The 21,189-nt window shown below is 51.8% G+C and overlaps 1 protein-coding gene and 1 long non-coding RNA gene across 5 annotated transcripts in view; one reads left to right on the top strand and one right to left on the bottom strand.

The window, feature by feature from the left end:
• Positions 1 to 21,189, bottom strand: part of DLGAP4 (DLG associated protein 4) — a 197,855-nt gene that overhangs the window by 25,744 nt on the left and 150,922 nt on the right. For 3 of the 4 annotated variants that reach the window (XM_045980381.1, XM_045980383.1, XM_045980384.1), the window contains 3 exons: positions 9,301 to 9,662; positions 6,693 to 6,781; positions 5,714 to 6,126 (listed from right to left, as the gene is read on the bottom strand). In XM_045980381.1, the coding sequence (XP_045836337.1) occupies positions 5,714 to 6,126; positions 6,693 to 6,781; positions 9,301 to 9,662 (864 nt within the window). Of the gene's footprint in view, positions 1 to 5,713; positions 6,127 to 6,692; positions 6,782 to 7,027; positions 7,108 to 9,300; positions 9,663 to 21,189 lie in introns of all 4 variants that reach the window. The other variant, XM_045980382.1, reaches the window with a different exon arrangement.
• Positions 15,209 to 17,823, top strand: LOC123926501. Its single transcript, XR_006815282.1, has 2 exons — positions 15,209 to 16,236; positions 16,441 to 17,823. It is a non-coding gene; the product is annotated as an uncharacterized LOC123926501 (long non-coding RNA).

Below are 21,189 nucleotides of genomic sequence, written 5' to 3'. Positions count from 1 at the left end.
AGGAAAGGATAAGCAAAATGTGGTGTACACATACAACAGTGTTGCTAGGTTCTAAAAAGGCACGGTGTTCTGAGAAACAGAACTTTGAGGACATTAATGCTAAGTGAAATAAAACCAATCACAAAAAGGTAAATACTGTGTGATTGCACTTTTATGAGGTACTTGGAGCAGCTGGAACATAATGACAGAAAGATAATAAAGGGTGCCCCGGGCTGGGGAGGAAGGGAGAATGAGGGGTTATTGTTTAATGGGTAGAGTGTCAGATTTACAAGGGAAAAAGTTACAGGGATGGATGGTGGTGACAGTTATACAACACTATGAATGCATTTAATATCACTGAACTGAACATTTAAGAACAGTGAAGATGCAGGGTGCCTGGGGGTCTCAGTTGATTAAGCATCCGTTTGTTGTTTTTTTTTTTTAACATTTTATTTATTTGACAGAGACACAGCGAGCGAGGGAATACAAGCAAGGGGAGTGGGAGAGGGAGACACAGGTTTCCCGCCAAGCAAGGAGCCCGATGCACAGCTCGATCCCAGGACCCTTGGATCATGACCTGAGCCGAAGGCAGATGCTTAATGACTGAGCCACCCAGGTGTCCCAGGCATCCAATTCTTGATTTTGGTTCCAGTCATGATCTTAGGGTTGCGGGATGGAGCCCTGCATCGGACTCTCCACTCAGCAGGGAGTCTGCTTGACATTGCTCTCTCCCTCTGCACCTCTTCCCTGCATTACCTCTCTTTCTCTCTCTCAAAATAAATCTTAAAAACAAACAAATCTGTTAAGATGATGTTATATTTTGCCAAAATATAAAGTTAAATCAAGTGTGCAAAAGATTTTTAAAAACCTATCAAATTTAAAAATTACAGTGATTAAAAAATCATTAAGTTTAGGGGTGCCTGGGTGACTCAGTGGGTTAAAGCCTCTGCCTTTGGCTCGGGTCATGATCCCAAGGTCCTGGGATCGAGCTCCACATCCGGCTCTCTGCTCAGCATGGAGCCTGCTTCCTCCTCTCTCTCTCTCTCCCCCTGCCTGCCTCTCTGCCTACTTGTGATCTCTGTCAAATAAATAAATAAAATAAAAAAAAATCACTAAGTTTATTTTTATTTATTTATTTATTTTTTGAGAGAGAGAGAGCATGTCCATGCAAGGGGAGGGGCAGAGGGCTTGGAGGGAGAGGGACAAGCAGACTTCTGCTGAGCACAGAGCCTGACACAGGGCTCGATCTTACAACCTTGAGATCATGACCTAAGCCAAAATCAAGAGCTGGTTGCTTAACTGAGTCACCCAGGTACCCTGATTTTTTTTAAAGGCTTTATTTTTAAGCAATCTCTACACCCAATGTGGGGCTCAAACACAAAACCCTAAGATGAAGAACTGATGCTCTACCACCAGCCAGGTGCCTCACAAAATCATTAATTTTAAAACATGAGCAATAGTATCAGAGGAAATATTGACCCCTAGAGAAACAAGAAGATTCTTCTCTGAAGAACATTCTGTAGGACTGCAGAGGAGGAGTACTGACATTTGAAGGTCTTCCCCTAAGGAAAAGGCGAGTTTGTCACCCTCCAGCAGGATGTGCTTCAACTCAGATGGGCAATAAACCACTTTAATGTTAGCAGGACCTGTCACATTGTCACCAGTAGAAATCACAGAATTTCATATCACATTATAGCTGTCACAGTTATCTTGAAATAATATTTACTGTCATCCCTACCTGGAAATTACAGTAATTAGACTCACTGCTAGATTGTGTTACTTAATGTCTTTAAAAAAAAAAATTATTTATTTGACAGAGAGAGAGAGAGAGAGATCACAAGCAGGCAGAGAGAGAGGGGGAAGCAGGCTCCCTGCCGAGCAGAGAGCCTGATGTGGGGCTCGATCCCAGGACCCTGAGACCATGACCTGAGCCAAAGGCAGAGGCTAACCCACTGAGCCACCCAGGGGTCCCATGTCATTTAATGAGTTAAAAAAGTATACATTTTGGTAACTCTCTATTAATGTAATTGGTGTCCTTTGTTATTTTGATATAATTTCTACTATATATTATTTAAAATCAGTTTTCTGAGGTATCCACAGAAGCCTACCTTTCAACAAGCCCTGCCCACACAGAGCTGCTAGTTAGTTTCTCAGTGCCTTGATGTTTTTATCCTAATTTAAATTTTTTAAAATAATTTACTCATTTATTTGACAAAGAGAGCACAAGCAGGGGAAGCGGCAGCCAGAGGGAGAAGCAGGCTTCCCGCTAAGCAAGGAGCCCGATGAGGGACTCAATCCCAGGATCCTGGGATCATGACCTGAGGGGAAGGCAGATGCTCAACTGACTGAGCCACCCAGGCGCCCCCCTTATTTTAACTTTTATTAAATTAATATATATTCATACCTTTAAAAAGTAAAAGCACAGCAGTGAAAGAAAAATAAATAGGACTACATCAGAATTAAAAACTACCATGTACACGGGTGCCACTATTCACAACATCTAAAGAACTCTTGCAACTCAACAACAAAAAGACAACCCAATTAACAAATGGGCACGGGGCACCAGGGTGGCTCAGATCGTTAAGCATCTACCTTTCAGAAACTCAGGTCATGATCCCAGGGTCCTGGGATCGAGCCTGGCATTGGGCTTCCTGCTCTGCCGGAAAACCTGCTTCTCCCTCTCCCTCTGCCTGTTGCTCCCTCTGCTTGTGCTCTCTCCCTCTCTCTCTGTTACATAAACAAATAAAATTTTGGGAAAAAAAAGAACAAGAGTTGGCTTCATCCATGTCTAAAAAAAAAATACCTCGAAGAAGGAACAGAGGAAGAACGACCTCTTATATGGATGGCCATAGGAAGCACCTGATGGACAGGGTTTGGAGATAAAGCAAGAAAACCTCCCAATCTCCAAAGATTTCTCCAACAAAGATGTAAAAATAGCCGACAGGTATATGCAAAGACGCTCAACATCATGGATATACAAATTAAAACCACAAGGAGATACTATTTCATATCCACTAGGATGGCTAGATTCAAAAAGACCAGTAATTCCAAGTGTCGGGGAGGATGTGGAGGAATTAGCATCCTCACATTCTGCTCTGGAGAACGTTACATGGTGCAGCCGCCGTGGCCAGTAGTTTGGCACGTTCCTCGGAGCATTGGACGTAGAGTTACCCTGTGATCCAGCCATTCTACTCCTAGGCACGTATCCAAAAGAAATGAACACACATCCACACAAACACACACATGTTCACAGCAGTGTTCTGGACACTAGCCCGAAAATGCAAACAAACCGATGTCCGTCAACAGACGAAGGGATAAAACGAAGTCTACGCAAAGGGGAGGAGTGTTCAGCAATAAGGAAGCGCTGACAGATGCTACAACCTGGACGAACCTTGAGAACCTCATGCAAAATGAAAGAAGCAGACACAAAAGACCACATATTGTAGGATTCCATTTGTACAAGTATCCAGAACAGCAGATCCCCTGAGACATAATCCGTGGTTGCCAAGAGCTAAAGAGGAGGAGACAATGATGAGGGACTACTAATAGTTACAGGGTTTCTTTTTGGAGCAATGATAATGAAATTAGTAGTGATGGTGTAAAACACTGTGAGTGTACTAAATGCCACTGAACAGTACACTTTAAAAGGGTGAATTTCATGGCATGTGAATCACAGGTCAATAAAGTTGTTACGGGGGCGCCTGGGTGGCTCAGTGGTTTAAGCCTCTGCCTTCGGCTCAGGTCATGATCTCAGGGTCCTGGGATCGAGCCCCGCATCCGGCTCTCTGCCTACTTGTGACCTCTCTGTCAAATAAATAAATAAATAATTTAAAAAAAATTAAAAAAAAAAAAAATAAAGTTGTTACAGCATGACAAAAAGTAAAGAGAAAGAAAGCCTTCCAGAAAGAGACAACTGAAAGATAGACATGAGGAAGAAAAGATCAGAGGCCGAGGCGCCACCTGACAGGTCCCATGTCTGAGTGATGGGAATTTCGGAAAGAGAGAACAATTCAAGTGAGGAAATTATTTTTAAGAGTAAATGCAAGGTGGGGCACCTGAGTGGCTCAGTCGGTTAAGCATCTGCCTTTAGCTCAGGTCATGATCCCAGGGTTCCGGGACAGAGTGCCATGTCGGGCTCCCTGCTCAGTGAGGAGTCTGCTTCTCCTGCTCCCTCTGCCGATCCCCCTGCTTGTGCTCTCTCTCAAATAAAGAAAATTGTAAAAAAACCAAAAACAAACCACCCAAAAGTTAATGCAAGGCTATCTCAGAAACAAAAGACCTGTGTCTCCACCTAGGAGGGGCCTATCCGCTGCTGGCACATGAACAAAGCCCCAGTCGTCGGCATGGCACTGAGGAATTTCACAAGAGAGGTCAAGTGAAGAGCCCAACAGCTTCCATCGATAAAAAACACACAAAGGCCTGAGAAGCAGAATGCGTCAAACTCTTCAGTACAAGTAACAGAAGCTAAACACGATATAGCCTTAAAGATTCTGAGGGAAGGGGCGCCTGGGTGGCTCAGTGGGTTAAAGCCTCTGTCTTCGGCCCGGGTCATGATCCCAGCGTCCTGGGATCGAGTCCCGCATTGGGCTCTCTGCTCAGTGGGGAGCCTGCTTCCCTTCCTCTCTCTGCCTGCCTCTCTGCCTACTTGTCATCTCTGTCTGTTAAATAAATAAAATATTAAAAAAAAAAAAAGATTCTGAGGGAAAATGATTTTCAGCTTTATGTTTATAGGTGTGTGTGTATGTATGTATGTGTGCGCACATATATATATACACGCATATGTGTTAAGATGTATATATGTTTATAGGTTATTTTTATACATACATACACACACACCTATAAACCTACACATTTACATACATAATTTATTATTTTCAGCTCTACACCCAGCCCAACCATGTGAGGGCTAAGGAAAGATACGCAGTTTCCAAAAATTTATCTCGAACTGAAGGTGTGTGGCAGCAAAATGAGGGACTACAGCCAAGAAAGCAGAAGGCCATGTGGTCTGGAAAGTGGGGTGTCCACCATGGGACAGTGGCCAAGGGCAGGCCCAGGTGATAAAAAGGGAAGTCTCTGGACAGCAGCTGGGCAACAGGCCCAGAGAGTGAACTGGCCAGATGAGAACAGGACCAGAGGGCACCGGGAAAAAGATGAAATAACACAGATGTAGAATGAAATATCTGGGGAATAACACAGATGTAGGCTGGCAGATGTGGTGGGACGTGTCAGAAAGTAACAAATTAGAGCTCAGAAAATGAAGTGTAAAAAAGATGAGGCCGTCATTCATTTTAGGAAAAATAAAATGTGGGAAAGGAAATATCATCAGACGGTATTGGGCTCTGCAGTGGACGGTATTCCCATCCTCACGGTGCCCAGAACTACTGGTGGTTATTTAACCCCGAATGGTGGTGTCCGACAAGGAGGCAGACGAGACAGAGCTAACTGCTCATCTCTCAGAGCAGGAAATCGACATGTTGATTATGAATTTGAGAGGAAACACAAGGAAATCCCATTTAAGAGACAAAAGCAGCAGTAGCAAAGCGAATACCAGAATGCACAGCTGTTGAGACCTGTGGATGTGAAAGGGGTGTTGAGGCCAGCCGGCAGGCCACCTGGTTCCTGTGGGAAGGCTCTCAGTGCTTCTCTAGGTCTTGCCTCCATTCTGAGAAGGGAACCTGGACCATGAGCCAGGCCCCCTTCCCTCCAGCCCAGAGGCCGTCCCTGCAGCACTCACCTTCTTCAGAGAGGTTGTTCTCTTTGGTCTCCTTGTCCATCTGGCAGCACCAGCCCTCCAGCCGCTCCGTTTCTGCCTGAAGTAGCTTCAAGAACCAGTAGCCGTCCCGGCGGCAGGCTCCCGGCTGCGCTGGCTCTGCCGGGGAGCTGGAGGAGGTCTCGAGCCAGGGGTCCGGCGGGGGCAGCGAGGACGCCTCTAGGGCAGGATCGCTGTTGTCTCCATAGGAGAGGTTGCGCTTGATCTGGGCAATCTTGGGGGCCTGCCGAGGCCCGGCATCGATGCTGATAGAGTTGGGGTGTGGGGTACAGTCCGGGAGGCTCCTCTCAGATGACTTACAGCTTGAGTCATTGGCATCCTGGGTGTCTGAGTCAGTGTCCCGTCGGGAGGACATGCTGTGAGAGGGGGCGCTGCTTCTGGGGGGTGGGGTGAAGTGGGGTGGGGACAGGAAGAGGTAAGAGTCACCAGGAGGGCCAGAGACCAGAGGCCACCCCGACCCCGACACACGGGAGACAGAGAAACGGATGCATCGTCTGCTCACCATGCGCCTGAAGCGGGTCCCACAGCCCCCGTCTCATTCTCTGCTCAGCCCTCGCCCCACCGGTCCGCGCGCACGTGCGCGCGCGCACACACACACACACACACACACACACGGACAAGGTCATAAGGTTGCCTGTTTACTGCAGTGGGGCCAGGAAGACCACCAACATCGGGGTGCTGGGCCATGTCTCTGCTGGCCTCGCCGTCCCCCCGCCCGTGGGCTGATTAATCTCGCAGAGCAAGCGCTCACTACTGGCCCGCCCACCTGCCTGCCCAGCTTCCCATGCCTGGGCCACTGCCCGAACCCCAAACCCAGCTTGGTTATTAGAAATCCAGCAAGGAGAAGTGGGTTAGGGAGAGCAGGAGGAGAAGGCGCAGGAGAGATGAGAGCAGAGGGAGGGAGAGGAGGGGGAGAAGCAGCCACCACCTCTGTGCGACTTACCGCCAGTCGTCCTCTACCTGAACCCCGATGGACTGGAATTTGGTAGCGGGACTGGGCTCCTCTTTTGGCACTGGCTGAATGCAGTCAACCTTATTGAAGGACAACGACAGCAACGGCACGGAGACAAAGACAAAAATAAAAAACAAACACCACACTTGCTGCTGAAATTCACATTAGTGGGACGACGCAGAAGGACAGACAGGCACGAGGCATGCGGACACTGCACGTGGGCCCGAGGCCGGACCCCGTGAAGCCGGGCACTGCTCATTCGCGCGGAGGCGGGCGGGCAGGTGGGCAGGAGGTGGGATGGGGTGGAGATGACTGGCTTTCCCTACTCTGAGGAGGGTGCCATCACATCGATTGCTTTGGGTCCGTTGTCCTCCGAGAGGTGGGAACCGTTCCTTCTAGTCCTCTCCTTTACACGCATCAGAGAGAAGAAAAAAAAGAAGGACGACGAGAGAGAAAGAAAACACACACACACACACAAAGCCACAGCCGTTATCTGGTGTAGTCAAAGCTGGGGGCTGTCTCGAGGCAAAGATCGCTCCCCCCAACCCTGCAGCTGAAGGGCAGGCTGGAGGCGCCTATCTCAGGGACAAACCTTGGACAGCGGTTCTGGATTTGGAATCTACCCCAGGGGGATAGCCGGTGAGGTTCCAGCACACTCTGGGATGCCATCCCTGGGCCTGTATGGCTGAGGTTACTTTGAGCAGTGGGTGGGCCTGGGGAGCAGTAGGCAGGAGCAGGGCCAGAGCCAAGTGCAAAAGCTAGCACTTTTTCTACACTCCTGTTAAGTGGAAGGAAACCCAGAAGCAGTCGTGCCCCAAGTCTGCCTTTCTTCTCTGGGACCAAGATGCATGGCCATGAAGCAGGCAGGCCAGACTTTCCATCACTGCTCATGAATGAGGGAGAACCCAAACCTGACCTAGGGCTTAAGGTACCAAGGGGTGGGATGAGGGTTGTCAGGGTATCCGTGGAAACTGGGGACTCCCAGTCCCTTGTCTTCACAGATATGGCAGGGGCCACAAGGCTTTTTGGGGCAGGGGCCAGGCACCAGGCTCCTCGCCATGGGGATGTGGCTGCATTCCTCCTACAGTAAGAGTCCGCTTGGGAAGTGCACCGTCATGGATCTCAAAGAGCTGCGACAAGAGCTTGGCCTGGGGAGGGGATTAATCCTAGGGAGGAGAAGCCCAGGATGGATCCAAGAGGTGGGATTCTTAACCCCATGGGACTTTCTGGATGAAAGGAACCAACGGTGAACCTAACTCAGACCTTTGGAAGACAGGAGCCTCTGGTTTGACCAAGGAGAGGGTGGGGCTGTCCAAACAATGACCTTGGGTGACCAGACCCAAGAGACTAGGCTACTCTGATATCCCTAAGAATCCCTCTTGGAGCAGCTGTACAGGGCAGGGGCTGGACTCCTTATGAAGGATCCCAGAAACCATTAGTCTCCTGGACAACTTCGTTCCTGTATTTGTGGGGAAACTGAAGCCCTGAGTTACCGAAAATAATTCAGGACAGTGCAAGAAATTGGCTAGTGAGCCTTCTCTGGTCAGAGCCATTTGGTCTCCTCCGTGTCTCAAGTTCCTCAGGCATTTTAGCGCTCTACCATCTACTTGGCCATATCTGGTTGCTCAGGGGCAGTTGGGGAACTGGGGAGCCCTTGCAGCCCCAAGCCACAATGCACACCAACCTGACCTCCCTGAGGGGTCTGCCTTCCCCCCAAGCTCAAGGCTCCCTGTAGCTTCCCTCCCTCCCACCCTGCCTGGAGTGTGGTCCACTCATCAGATCCGGCCAGAGCAGGGCTCCAGGTACCCCAGCTCGGCTGCCAGAAGACAGAGTACTGCTGTCTGGTGCATGCAGAAGGCGCAGTGAGGCAGTGAGGGGAAGCTGGTGTGCCCTGCCCCGCTGTGGGCCACGGTTGTGGGTGTACAGTGAGTTTGGCTTCTAGGAGGTTCTGCTGGCTTTGGCCACTTGGTCCTGGGGAAATACCTGCCTGGATCCCTTCCCATGGAGGGAGGCATCAGGACCAGTATCACACTTCTCGATTTGACATGGGCCTGGTGCCTCGAGCCACCTACCTGTCCCCAGGGCCCGAGAGGGCTCTGGGTAATGTTCCCCTCAAGCAACCCCCATGGCTCAAGGGCTCTGGGTCCCGGGCCCCAGGCCCATCGGCGTCTACGCTCCATGCTGCTCCCGCCGCCAAGCGGGGCTGTGGCCTCCGCACCCGAGCTGACCTTGGATTAGAGAACTGTTAGGCCAGTCCCACCTCCCATGCGTTGGCTGACAGGGCAAAGGGTGGAGTGGACAGACAGACAGTGGACAAGTGAACAGTGGACAGGCTGGCTGAGTGTAACTACATTCACTGGGGCAGCGATCACAGGAGCAGGGCCACAGGACCACAGCTGCAGACTGCAACGTGAGTGGGCAAATGTAAGCAATGTGTGGCTGTGGGTGGCATCTGGTTTGGCCACGTGGGCCCAACCCCCCCAAAATACAGACAAACCACTTCGCCCCGGAGACCTAGCGGGCCTCCACCAGATGTAATTACACACAGGCAGGTGCACAGAGTGGGCTGAGGACACAAGAGTGCGAAAGGGACCCCTACTTGTATTCCTATAGATGACAGTTTCCTTTTGGGGATGGCCTCAGGGTGGGATTCGGAGCTGGTCAGCGTCCCTTGTTCACTCTTCAGAGCTGCATGTTTTGGGGGTGGCTCAGGGGCCTCTGAGGCTGGGGTGACTCCGCCTCGTGTCACACTAGGCGGTCGGGTACTGCTGTCCAGGCTGTCTGACGAGTTGCTCAGGCCCGACTGGCTTGTCACCTCACTCTTGTGGTCCTGGCTGTCCAGGTAGGTGTCCTGGGCAGATTCAGTACTGCTCTGGACCGTGACAGAGATGAAGGGCTTTGACGTGGTACGTGGAGGGACCGGTGGTGGCGTCTTCTTATACGCCACTAGGCATGATGAACCTGCAGAAGGGAGAGGAGGGCAGGGAGAAGGTAAGGTCCCAACCCTCTTGAATCCCTTTCAAGTTTGAGGCCCCACTTGACCGGCCCTAGATCTGGCCTTAAGGAGGATTTCTGGAGCAGGAGAATTGGGGTCCGACATAGCAATGACCAAGACAGACACAGGCCCTGCCCACCCTCTTGCTAGGCCAAGGCCACGTCTAGCTGGGGATGCCAGCATGGGCCAAAATGTGACATCCTCCACCTCATAGTCCCATACAAAGGTTACTTTCCAGTTGGGGCCTGGGCTAGATGATAAAGTTCGTGGTGCCACAGGCTGTGACAGAACCTGATCCAGCGCCAGGGGAGGCAGTGACCGCAGAGTAGAGGACAGGAATGCTAAGAAATGTTAACCTTGCTTCCTCGAGCTCACTGAGAGACCTACTGCTGCCCCTGGACTTTTCCTCTTCTGCCTTCCCTCTGTTTGGATACCCCCTCCCTGTCTGGTCAAAGACCAACACCTCTTTTAGGGCCCAGCTAACCCTATCCTCCCATCTTGCTATCCCTACCCCCCATTCCACCCAGTTATGTGAAAACCTCATACACCAGTCTGCCTCCCTCAATACTCCACCAATGCTGGTCCGAGTCCCCATTCTTCACCAGGTTTCAGGGAACCAGGACCTACCAGGGTGGGAGTCGGGGGTCTGAATCTCATTCCAGCCTGGCCTGGGGCTGGCCCACAGCAGGGGCACAGAATGCTGAAGGCTCACCCCTGCTTTCTTATTAAATGCTCAGCTTTTTGTCTGAAACAGAAGATGCTGTTCAAACATCACTCCCTACTTGCTTTGAGGGGCTGGGTCAGATCTGACGGCTTTTCTCAGCATCTTAACTCCAAATGCCCCTTCCTCCATGAGGATTAAAACAAACCTGTACCCGGGCTGGGAATGGGAGCCAGGAGAGTGACTTTAAGCCCTGCCTTCAAGGGGCTACTGATCACCATGATGCCGATGGCCCAGCAGAAACCCACAAAACCAGGCCTGGTGCCACAGGGGGCGTCGGTAAGGCACAGCACAATCCGTCCACCACTGGGAGAATTACTACACAGCCCTATCAGAATGGCTAAATTAGAAAACAGTGAGAAGACTAAGTGCTGGTGAGGATGCGGGGAAACTGAATCACTCATACATTGCTGCTGGAAATGCGAAATGGTACCGCCACCCTGGTAAATGGTTTGGCAGTTTGTTTATTTTTTTTTTAATTTTATTTTTAAGTAATCTGTATTACTTAGGGGCTCAAATGCATAACCTGGAGATCAAGAGTCACAGGCTCTACTGGCAGCCAGCCAGGGGCCCTTTGGCAGTTTCCTTTAAAACTAAATATGCAATCATCACACCACCCAACAACCGCATTCTTGGGCATTTTTTATCATGGAAATGGGAACATATTCACAAAGAACTCCAACATGAGTGTTCATGGTAGCTTTACTTGTCCTGGCCCCAAAACTAGAAACACCCTGGATGCCCTTCAGTGACCGCTGTAACAAACTGTGGCACATCCAGAACGTGGAATACGACTGAGCAATGAAAAGGAACCAGCTACTGGTACAGGCACCAACTTGGATGAATCGCAAGTGAATTATGCCAAGAGAAAAAAGCAATCCCGAAAAGGTATCTACCATACAGCTCTATTTATAAAGCATTCTTGAAATGGCCTGATGATAGAGATGGGAAACAGGTCAGTGGTTGACAGGGAGATGAAGGGGAGAGGGTGATGTGTAGGCTCGAGGGAGATGGGTGTGGCTATAAAAGGGTGACAAGGACCCTCCGTGTGCTAAGAAGTGGGACAGGCGGCGGACACACGAACCCGCATAGCGCTGGACCCGAAGTGAGTAACGGGAAAATGGTGGAATCTGAGTAAGACCAGCCGGCTGGTGTCTATGTCCAAACTCTGGTTATGATGTTCTGTTAGTTGTGCAAGACTTTACCACCGAGGGAAACTGGGAAAAGAGCAGATAGGATCCTCTGTATTATTTCTCACAACCATGTAAATGGCAACCACCTAAAAATTAGAAATTTAATTTAAAGAGCCCTTCTATCTGTCGGTTCATCTGACAGACACGTATTAGGTCAGGTGCTGTACAGACTCCAGGAAAACTAGGAGAATCAGCAGAGAATGGACTGTGAAATGAGTCCTTGAACAGTAATAGGGGCCGCAGTGGAAGAGCCTGTAAGCCAGGAGCTGGGCCTCACGCCTGGGTCTGGAGGTGACAAAGGGTTCTGGGAGCTCTGAGCTCCCAGTGAACAGAGTTCCCACTCTGCTCAGAATTTCCCAGTCCTCCTGAAGCCTTGCAAAAACTTCAGGGATCCCTCCAGACACACCCCGAGTCTCTCCCTACCAGCCTGAGAAGGGTAGCCCATAGGCAGAAGGAGACAGACAGCAGGGCAGGCAGGAGGCGGGGCTGTGGCCAGCAGGAGCATGACCCTTCCATTTACTGCCCTGCAGGAGAAGGGACATGACTGCTCCGGGAAGAGGGACTCCTGTGTGCAGCTGGCCATAGGCACGGGCTCACGGCCCCAAGCTGGGTCATTCACTGAGCTGTACTCAGCAGCTTTATGGTTTTGTAATTTAAACCTCACAGTGACTCTGAGGTGGAGATAGGATTGTGCCCACTTTACAGGTGGGGCATGTGAGGTTCACAAAGGTCAGATAGCTTACCTAGAGCTGCTGACAGTAAGTGGCACCCCCATCTGTTCAGCAGCACAGCCTCCCTCACTCTGCTCCTCTGGCTTTAGTCCCCTCCCTGCTAGGAGCGGGTTGCAGGTGTCTGGGGCCCCTGCTGAGTACTGTGCCCCGCAGCATCCTGCTAGACCCTGGAGCCTGCCTGCGGGGGCATGCCCAAGCTGAGATCCAACTGCTGGAGGGAGAAAAGCCTAAATAAAGGCAGAGGCCTGCCTTCTAGGCCCTGGCAATTACTCATGAAGTCCTGGCCCACTCTGGACTCTCCAATACCCTCCTCTGTTCAGTGGGCGGGGAGGGGTTCTAACCCATGTAATACACCATATTCACACGGCCCCTGACAAACTCAAAAGCATTTTCCCATTCATTTTCATTGAAGGGTAGGGGGTTCCTGCTCTGAATCCCTTCTCTCCATTTCTTGAAATTCTACCATTTGAGAGTCATTTCTTTAGTGGGAAGGAGCCAGAAGACAGAAGGCAATAAGGAACCAGACAAGCCTGAGTTCAGATCCCAGCTCTGTCCTGTACTAACTTGGTGGCCACAGGGAGGGATTATACAGGCTACATCATAAAGAGTAAGGCTCAGACCCCGGGCTGGCATGGCTCCTACTAGTTTCTGGTACAGAGTGAGCTAGACCTGGAGTTGGTGGTCAGCGGTGAGCCACCCCTGGGTCACTTGTTGGACAGGCTGGGCTGGTTCTCTGACCAACCCCAGGGAAGTTTTCCTGAAAGAGCTGGACCTTAAGAGCAGCTCGTTGAAGCCAATGGCCAACAGCGCCCAGCAGAGCAAGAACTGAGTTCTAAACCTGGCCAAGGCTGTGGGACCTGTCAGGGTCCTTGTCCCCATCTGTGGCGTGGTGTCGTCATTTGTATGTGTGTGTGGAAGAGGCATCCCTGCCAGGGACTGGTGGGGTGGCCACAGTCAGGAGCTTGGACAGAGGACTGACCCTCTAGCCTCTCGCTCAGGGTTGTCTAGGTCCGAAGTCCTGCTGACCCTCAGAGGAAAAGTGAACTAGCAGGGGGCCAGGCCACATGGTCAGATACGAGAAGAGGAAAGATGAACTTCTCCTGGATTTTCTATGTCTCCTGGGGCACAGGTCACAGTCAGATAAGTGATGTGACTAACAGGGAGGATTTCGGTGCCTTGGGGGGTTCCTGGGTGGCAGGTGTCCCTCAGCTCTGAGCACTGTCTTTCTGCAGGGCAAGAGGATGAAAAACAGGCCCACGACTGCCCTTCCCACGTGACACTCCGGCCATTCTGTGTCCCCTGCCCCCGCTGCCCATCTTCCCGCCGTGGGGCTATTACACACGCTGCTCCTTCTACCTGGGAAGTCCCCACTCCTCCCGCTTCCAATGTGCCTTCTTCAGAGAGGTCTCCTCTGACTGCCCTCTACTCACAGAGCAGCCAGCATCCCAATCACGGCACCTGTCACATTTGCCATCTGCTCACTTAGGCATTTACTTGTTGATGGCTATAGGCTTGGGGCTGTTGGGGGAACTCTGTCTGTCTTGGCACAGCAGGTCATATCCCAGGCCCAGGGGACTACCTCAAGCTTTCCAGAAAGCTCTCAATAATATCTGTTGAATGAGAAAATGAACCTCGGCCCTGCTATAAAAACCCTTTAGTTGTCCCAAGTCAAGATGATTTAGCTTTGGTGAAGACTCCCAACACTGGAGTATATAAGCTTTTTGTCTCCTTCCCAATTGGGAGCCCTTTCCAAAGCCTCGTCCCGACTGACCACCATCTCTGTGGCTTCATCTCCTGTCCTCCCGCCTTCAGAGAAGCAAATGTGCACTTTCCCAGACACACCACACTCTGCATGCACCCGAGCCTTTGCACATGCACTTGGCCTGTCCGGATCCCTTTGCAGGTCCTTCGGCCAGTCCCTCCGCCCCAAGCTCTTGCTGGCCCAGGCAGTGTTCCTCTCCTTTCTCTGTAGGTCAGCTGGAGCACTCAGGGTTGTGGTTGTGCCCCTGACTGAGCGTGTGTCCCATGGGTGTCACCAGCCCAGGGTCCAGCCCAGAGGGTGCACAATCATCATATGCCAGTTAAATTTTAGAGCGGGGGCAAGTGGCCCAGAGACCCAGCATGTTGGACCTGGCCAGCACTGCGTCCTCCAGGATGGGACCACGGCCCTCCCTGCCCGGGGGAGACATTCTACGGGCCATGATTTATAATAACATAGCATGTGGGTCCAGCTTGTTTGTCTGTTCACTCTGGAAAACTTTCGGATTTGCCCAGGAAGCTGGAGAGAGAACACGCCTCCAGCTGAGCCACAGCAGTGCACAGACTGAGCCACCGCCCCGGGGGGCTGCATGCTTCCCTGCTGCCATCTCGGCTCCGCCAGTCCAGCAAGCCCAGGCTCAGACAGGAGCCGGTTGTGCAAGGCCTCCTCCATGCAGTCTGCCCCCGGCCCCAGACATCCAGCCCAGCCTCCCTGCCCCACAGCACACAAGTCCTTGCTTCTTCTAAGTAGAAGCTCCCTTTGTCTCATTTCTGCCTCTGCTTCAAGATCTTATCCAGTGAACTCTATCAGGTCAGAACGAATTTATTTCATTTTTTTAAAAAACATCAACACGTAACAAGATGACCAGAGCTTTCGGCACTCAGTAGAATGGCTGTTGACTCCGTCTCCCAAGAGATAGAGACACAACAACCCCAGGCAGGTAGGCCCCTGCGAGGGCCTTGGAGCCCAGCGCTGCCCTCCTGCTGCCAGCAACCAGACGCCCAAGCTTGCCAGGGGAGCTGCAGCAGAGCCCTAGATTCCTGAAGAGGCACGGATGCAGGGGGCCCCAGACAGTGTGGGAGCCACGGCAGCAGGCTTGACAGAAGAGGCTGTGGGGCCCCCATCAGCCCCACGTGAACAGACAGAGCTGACCACGGAGCCAGAGCTGCCTCCTCCCTCTGCCCGCCCTGCCAGGTTTCTTGTCCCAGGAAGGGCTGAGGGTCTGTAAGCCCCCCTTCCCTCTCTCACCAGTGAGCAGCCTGTCAAACGACACAACTACATGCACATTTGGGTGCTGCGGGAAAACCAGCTCCAGGCTTCCATCTACCAGCCTCAAAGGCCTCCCTTCTCCCGTTTCCTCCCTTGCAACAGGGGAGGCTGGGAGGGAATTCCGAACAGCTAGGTCAGGATCAGGGACAGACTGACCGCTCAGAGCCACATTCCTGCCAACAGTTCACATCACCCCACCTTCCCACTGGGTCAGTCTGGAAGCCACCTCCCTCCCGGTGCCTTCAGAGCTGGCGGCGTCAAACTTTCATGTCAAACTCCAGCGAGAGCGCCTGGCAGCACATCTTACACCCCGGCGTTGTCCTGGGAGTCCTCTACCACTCCCCACAACCAGGTGCTTCCTAACTGCCTCTCCCATCCACTCCTGGTCCCCTTGACCTAGAACCAGCCTCCCCTAGACCACCCGGCCTGCTCCTCCCTGGCCCCCAACCTCCTGTCCCATCTTTCCGGTCTCTCCTCCACCTTGGCCAGCCATTTGAGAAATCTAACCATGTCACGGCTTAGTTTGAAACCTTTCAGTGGTGCCACAACCCACCCCATGGACTTGGAACAAACCCTTCAGTGGAGGCCTGTAGGGCCTCCAGAATCGACACCTGCCTCGGACGCCCAAGTCCGTAGAAGCCAAGAGGTCACAGAGGCAGCACACTGGGGAAGACAAAGCAACAGAGCTCAGGGAGCCCCGGCCATCCCCTTGGAGTCCTGTCCGGAAACCCGGATGCAGTCCTGCTTGTGATGTTCCAGTGCGAACAGCGGCCCTCGTCAAGCACCGACTGGGCCAGGCCCGAGCCAGCACTTCATCTGCGGTCAGTACCTGTGACCGTACCTGTGAATTCACCTACTTGATAACAGGTTTGTAACCCCAAAGCCAACACTCGCGGGGGTTTTGTGGACACTGCCAGACACCCAGGGCACACTTCCCTAGCTGAGCCTGAACAAGGGGATGCCCAGCCTTCTTGTTTCAGCTCTCATCCTGTGAACAAGTAGGATTTTCCTGGCCTACTCAGGGCTATGTTTTCTCACATTTTGTTCTTTCTGCTGGTGATTTCTCCATAGCACTGAAGTGCCATCCAGCACTGCTGAGTACAAGAAGGCTGGGACGTGCCTGTGGAGAAACTCTGTATCCGACAGACGTTGTTCAGGACGAATTATAGCACTATTGGCCAGCTGAGCATTAATAAATCATCAGTGTATTATTTTTAAACAGAAAGACGCAGAAAACAAGGTTATGTACTGACTGATTGGTGGAAATGAGACCAGAGTCCTGCAGGGCCTCGATTTCCCCCAGGAGCCATGGTTCAGTCCTCATTCCCTAGTTGTTTGTCAGCCGTCATGAATGTAACTAATGCAGGTAAGAATGCACTGCACTCCAGCCAACTGAATCATCAAAATGGGTGCATTTGAAATTGGTCCGTCACTGCCCCATTTTACAGATGAGGCTCCAGGGGGTGGAACAATGCCCCAGCTCGCCTCCCAGCGAGGCAGTGTTGGGGCTGGGGCTTAAATCTGGGCTGCCTGAAGGTTGGCTACTACCCTATGCCCCCCCCCCCCAATGCACTAACTGGGTGAGGGTCATGTGGAGGCAGCAGCCTTGGGCACATCAATCATTTCACCCAGAAAATGCGGTGTGATACCCAATATGCCCTGAGGAGGAGCCAAAGAGATGACAGACAGGAAGCTTTAGCATCACGGGCTGGGTGTTCGCTTCGGCAGCACATATACTAAAATTAGATTCATGGGCTGGGCCACAGGAACTGCTGTTACCGTGGTTTCTGGATCAAAGAGAAAGTGATCATCTTCTGGGAGACCTTCCGGGTCCCCAGTCACCCAGTAGCAAGAAAAGGAGGGGTTTTAATGTGAACGGATCCTCTGTGAGCAAAGGAGGAGGACAGGACATGGCTTGGCCAAGTAGGACAAAGGAAACACCACTGGTGAACGGAAGACAGGGACCAAGGCAAGGAGGCCTGAGGGCTGTGTGGACCACAAGAACAGAGGCATCTTCCTCCTGCCCTCAGAATCCCTCATGAAGTCCCTCCCAACTGACTTGCAGGAGAGGGGCTACCTGCCAGCTGCCGGGAGCACGGATCACCTCCTATCTTAACAGCCCAGTGAACCGGGTAGCTCCATGTGAAGTCCCAAGGCCATCTCCAGGCTGAGAGTGTCCAGAATTAATCTGAATCCTTTCTTCCCCCACAATGGCCTTCTTCTCAGAGAGCGGTGACCTCATGCACTCTGTTACACACTCCAGAAGCCTGGGAATGCACCACACCCCCCCACCCAAAACACATTTTATAGAGACTGGCTTCTCTCTCTCCCCACCAGCCTGGTCTAGGCTGCCACTTGCTGGCCTCTGGCCTTTCTGCTTTCTCAGTGGCCCAACCCACCCACCCACAAACACTCTCCCAACAGCAGCTTGAAGAGTTTGTTTTAAAATACAAAATGGAGGGGTGCCTGGGTGGCTCAGTGGATTAAAGCCCCTGCCTTTGGCTCAGGTCATGATACGGGCGTCCTGGGATCAAGCCCCGCATAGGGCTCTCTGTTCGGTGGGGAGCCCGCTTCCCCCTCTCTCTCTGCCTGCCTCTCTGCCTGCTTGTAATCTCTGTGCCAAATAAATAAAAAATTTAAAAAAAAACATGGACTACTTCCTTCCCTTTCTAGAGCCTTCAAAGGCTCCCCACTCTGTGAAGAATAAAAAGCACACTTACTTTGGCCTACAGTAAGAACTGGCCCCTCTTTTAACCGCCCCCCCCCCCATTTCCACACTTGGTTCCTATGCCTTCCCCTTGCTCATTCTGTTCCAGCTGCACTAGCCTCTTTGCTGTTCTCAAACATTCTGAGCATGTGCCCACCTCAGGGCCGCTGAACCTGTGAAATGACCCCCACCCTCACCTCTGCATGTCTGCTCCTTCCCATCCTGATCTGTCTCTGCTCAGGAGTTAGGTCCTCAAGAGGACCTCTCTGACCACCCTGTCTAAAGCTGTTACTCTTTGAAGACCCTGATTGTTTCATTCATTAAGTTTCATCAACTTACTGGTTTATACTTGTCTTCTCCCTCCTACCCTAAAGGGATCCTGAATATCTAATACAGGTTCCTGAGCGTGGAGACCTAAATGTCTTACATAATTACGATGCTCTCCCAGCACCAGGCCAATGCATGGCTGGGTTTTGTAAGTATTTACTGAATAAATGAACAACCTCTTATTTGACGGTTGGGTAAGCTGAGGCTTAAGCAGAATGATCTACTCCTGAGTCTGAGTTGGAATCCAATGCCCCAGGGCTTTGAGCTCTTTTTAGGTCATTCCCAAAACACACACACACACACACAGACACACACACACACACACACACACACGTGCACGCACACTACAGGAACACAGTCTGGTGGGAGGTTAAGTCTTGAGCAATACTGCCTGAGGTCGGGCAACAAGGCTATGGGAATGAGATCTCAATAAACCCAAAGGAACGGGTATCAGAAATTGTTTGAGAATAACCACTCCTAAAAGTTGGCAGAGAGAGAAAAGCAAGCAGTGCTTCCAGTAACATTTTCTAGGCAAGGCGTATTACAAGTTCAGATTTAAAAGAATCATTACTGAATGAGTCCTGGCCAGGTGCTACTTTATTCCAGACACAGGCCTGGGAGGGGAGATAATTGTCACTGAGGTTTTACAGATGAGGGAGCAGGCTTTTCACCTTGAGGAGTGGCAGCGTGGAAAAGCTGTGCTCTGTGAGGCCAAGGTGCCAGGTTCTAAACTCAACACCGGACACGGTGGGCAGAGTATCTTGTACAGGGCCTGATCCTTCCTGAGCCTTAGTTTCCCAGCTGTAAACTAAGCAGACTGACCTTGAATGGGCGTCACAAGTTCAAATGTCTATAGGAAACTTTATATAACCTCTCTGGTCCACAACTGCCACGTGGAGACCTGGGTGACAGAAGTCAGAAATCTGGACTTAAAAAAAATAGTAAAACCCCCATATATACATACATATATATATGTGTGTGTGTATATATATATATTTTTTTTTTTAAAGCAAGGATGTCATACATCCTGCCTTTTTTTTAAGATTGATTTTATTTATTTATTATTTGTCAGAGAGAGAGAGAGAGAGAGTGCGTGTGCACACAAGCAGGCAGAGTGGCAGGCAGACGCAGAAAGAGAAGCAGGCTCCCTGCCAAGCAAGGGGCCCAATGCGGGACCTGATCCCAGGACTCTGGGATCATGACCTGAACTGAAGGCAGTGGCTTAACTGACTGAGCCACCCAGGCGTCCCCAAACCCCCACATTTTTAAACAGAATGAGTTCAGCTAGTTTTAAAAGAACACTGTGCAGATCTGTGACTGCTGGAGCAGCGGTCCTCAGACCTCCTGGCTTTTTCTGGAGTTCTAGCCCCCTCTACCCCCGCTCCCAGGAAGGTTGTCTGTAAGCGCTTCCCCCGTGGAAAGGCAGGACAACCTTGGGAACCTTGAAATTAAGGCAGCCAGGAGGTACTTCTGGTTGTGTCTTAGGTCTGGCTGGGTGGAAGCGAAGAAAGCCCCTCCTGGTCTGCAGGCCGGGTCTGGTTTCAGGTTCTTGGCACCTACAACAGGGTCCGGAGTGCTGATGGCCAACCCCCCTTCATGGGCCTGGAGCAGCTGCCTGAGTGGGACCTGCTTGGTTACACCCCCAACCCCCATGCCGGAGACAGCTGCTTCTGCTCCTTAGAAGCACTGTGCTGTGCGAGGGTTCTGTCCCGACACGCTCAGGCCAGAGGGGCTAGAGGAAGGGTTAAGCAACGCCGGCCAGACGGACCCAGAGTGCAGGTCAGCTGGGTCTCCAGGACAGGAAGCTGTGGGTGGGGAGACTTCACAAGCTCCAGGGCGTCTCCCCTGGCTGAAGGTGGCCATGAGCTGGCCGAGCTCCTTTTTCGGGTCACTACCTCTCTACTGGGCCTACCATTCCTGTTTCAAAGAGGAAGAAAGGGAAGCTCAGAGAGAAGGGAGTGACCCAAGGTCGCACAGCCAGTAGGTGGAAAAGCCTGGATCTGAGCTCAGCCTGATTCCAGGGTCAGTGCTTGTAGCTACTGCTACACCACATGACCCATGGCTGGAGTTTGGTGCCACCCGGCAGGGCTTGGCTGCGATCTTGGCCAGGCCAGTTCCCCAGGCAGGACCTAGACAAGCTTCCGCTCCTGGGGTCCTCAAGCAGGGTTTGACGATTTCCTGAGTAAGTTAGAAGGTGGCAACCTCTGGCTCTGCTGGCCATGGGGGCAGAAGCCTGGTGCCCCCTGGACCAGGGCCATAGCACATGGACGGAAAAGGTGGCCCCTACCCCCATCTGTGACCACTACTGCCCACTGCCCTTCCTCAGGCCTTCTCCTCCAGGTGTGTGGTCCCAGACACTCTAGCCCTCTCACCAGAAACACCAGAACCCTTGCCATGGGTTCCCCAGTCGCCCAGGGTTTCCCTAGCTTGGCTCTCACTACAGCTTCAAAGTAAAGCCCAGAGAGGTGAGGCTACCTCTCCCAGGTCACATGGCTGGTTGAAGGGGTGATGGCTCCAAATCCCAGGGTTCTAGGAGATAATATTGCCGGTAATTTTCAAGCCAGGTTCTGAGGGCGCCCAGGGGATCCTGAAGAAGGCTTCTTTGACTCCCACTTTCCTTTTTTTCTCCACATGGAATTCAACACGGTACCCTGAAACCCACCACATGACTTCAACCTCCTCACAGTACAAAGGAGGAAATCGAGGATCAGAAGGGCACATGTGCTTTCTGAGGACCCAGTGGCAGAGCAGGGACTGCTGCCTGGGGCTCTGAGTGTGGGCATGTC

The sequence above is a fragment of the Meles meles genome, chromosome 16 (genome assembly GCF_922984935.1).
Source record: "Meles meles chromosome 16, mMelMel3.1 paternal haplotype, whole genome shotgun sequence".
Taxonomy (NCBI): Eukaryota; Metazoa; Chordata; class Mammalia; order Carnivora; family Mustelidae; genus Meles; species Meles meles.
This window is presented reverse-complemented; position numbering and strand designations above follow the sequence as displayed.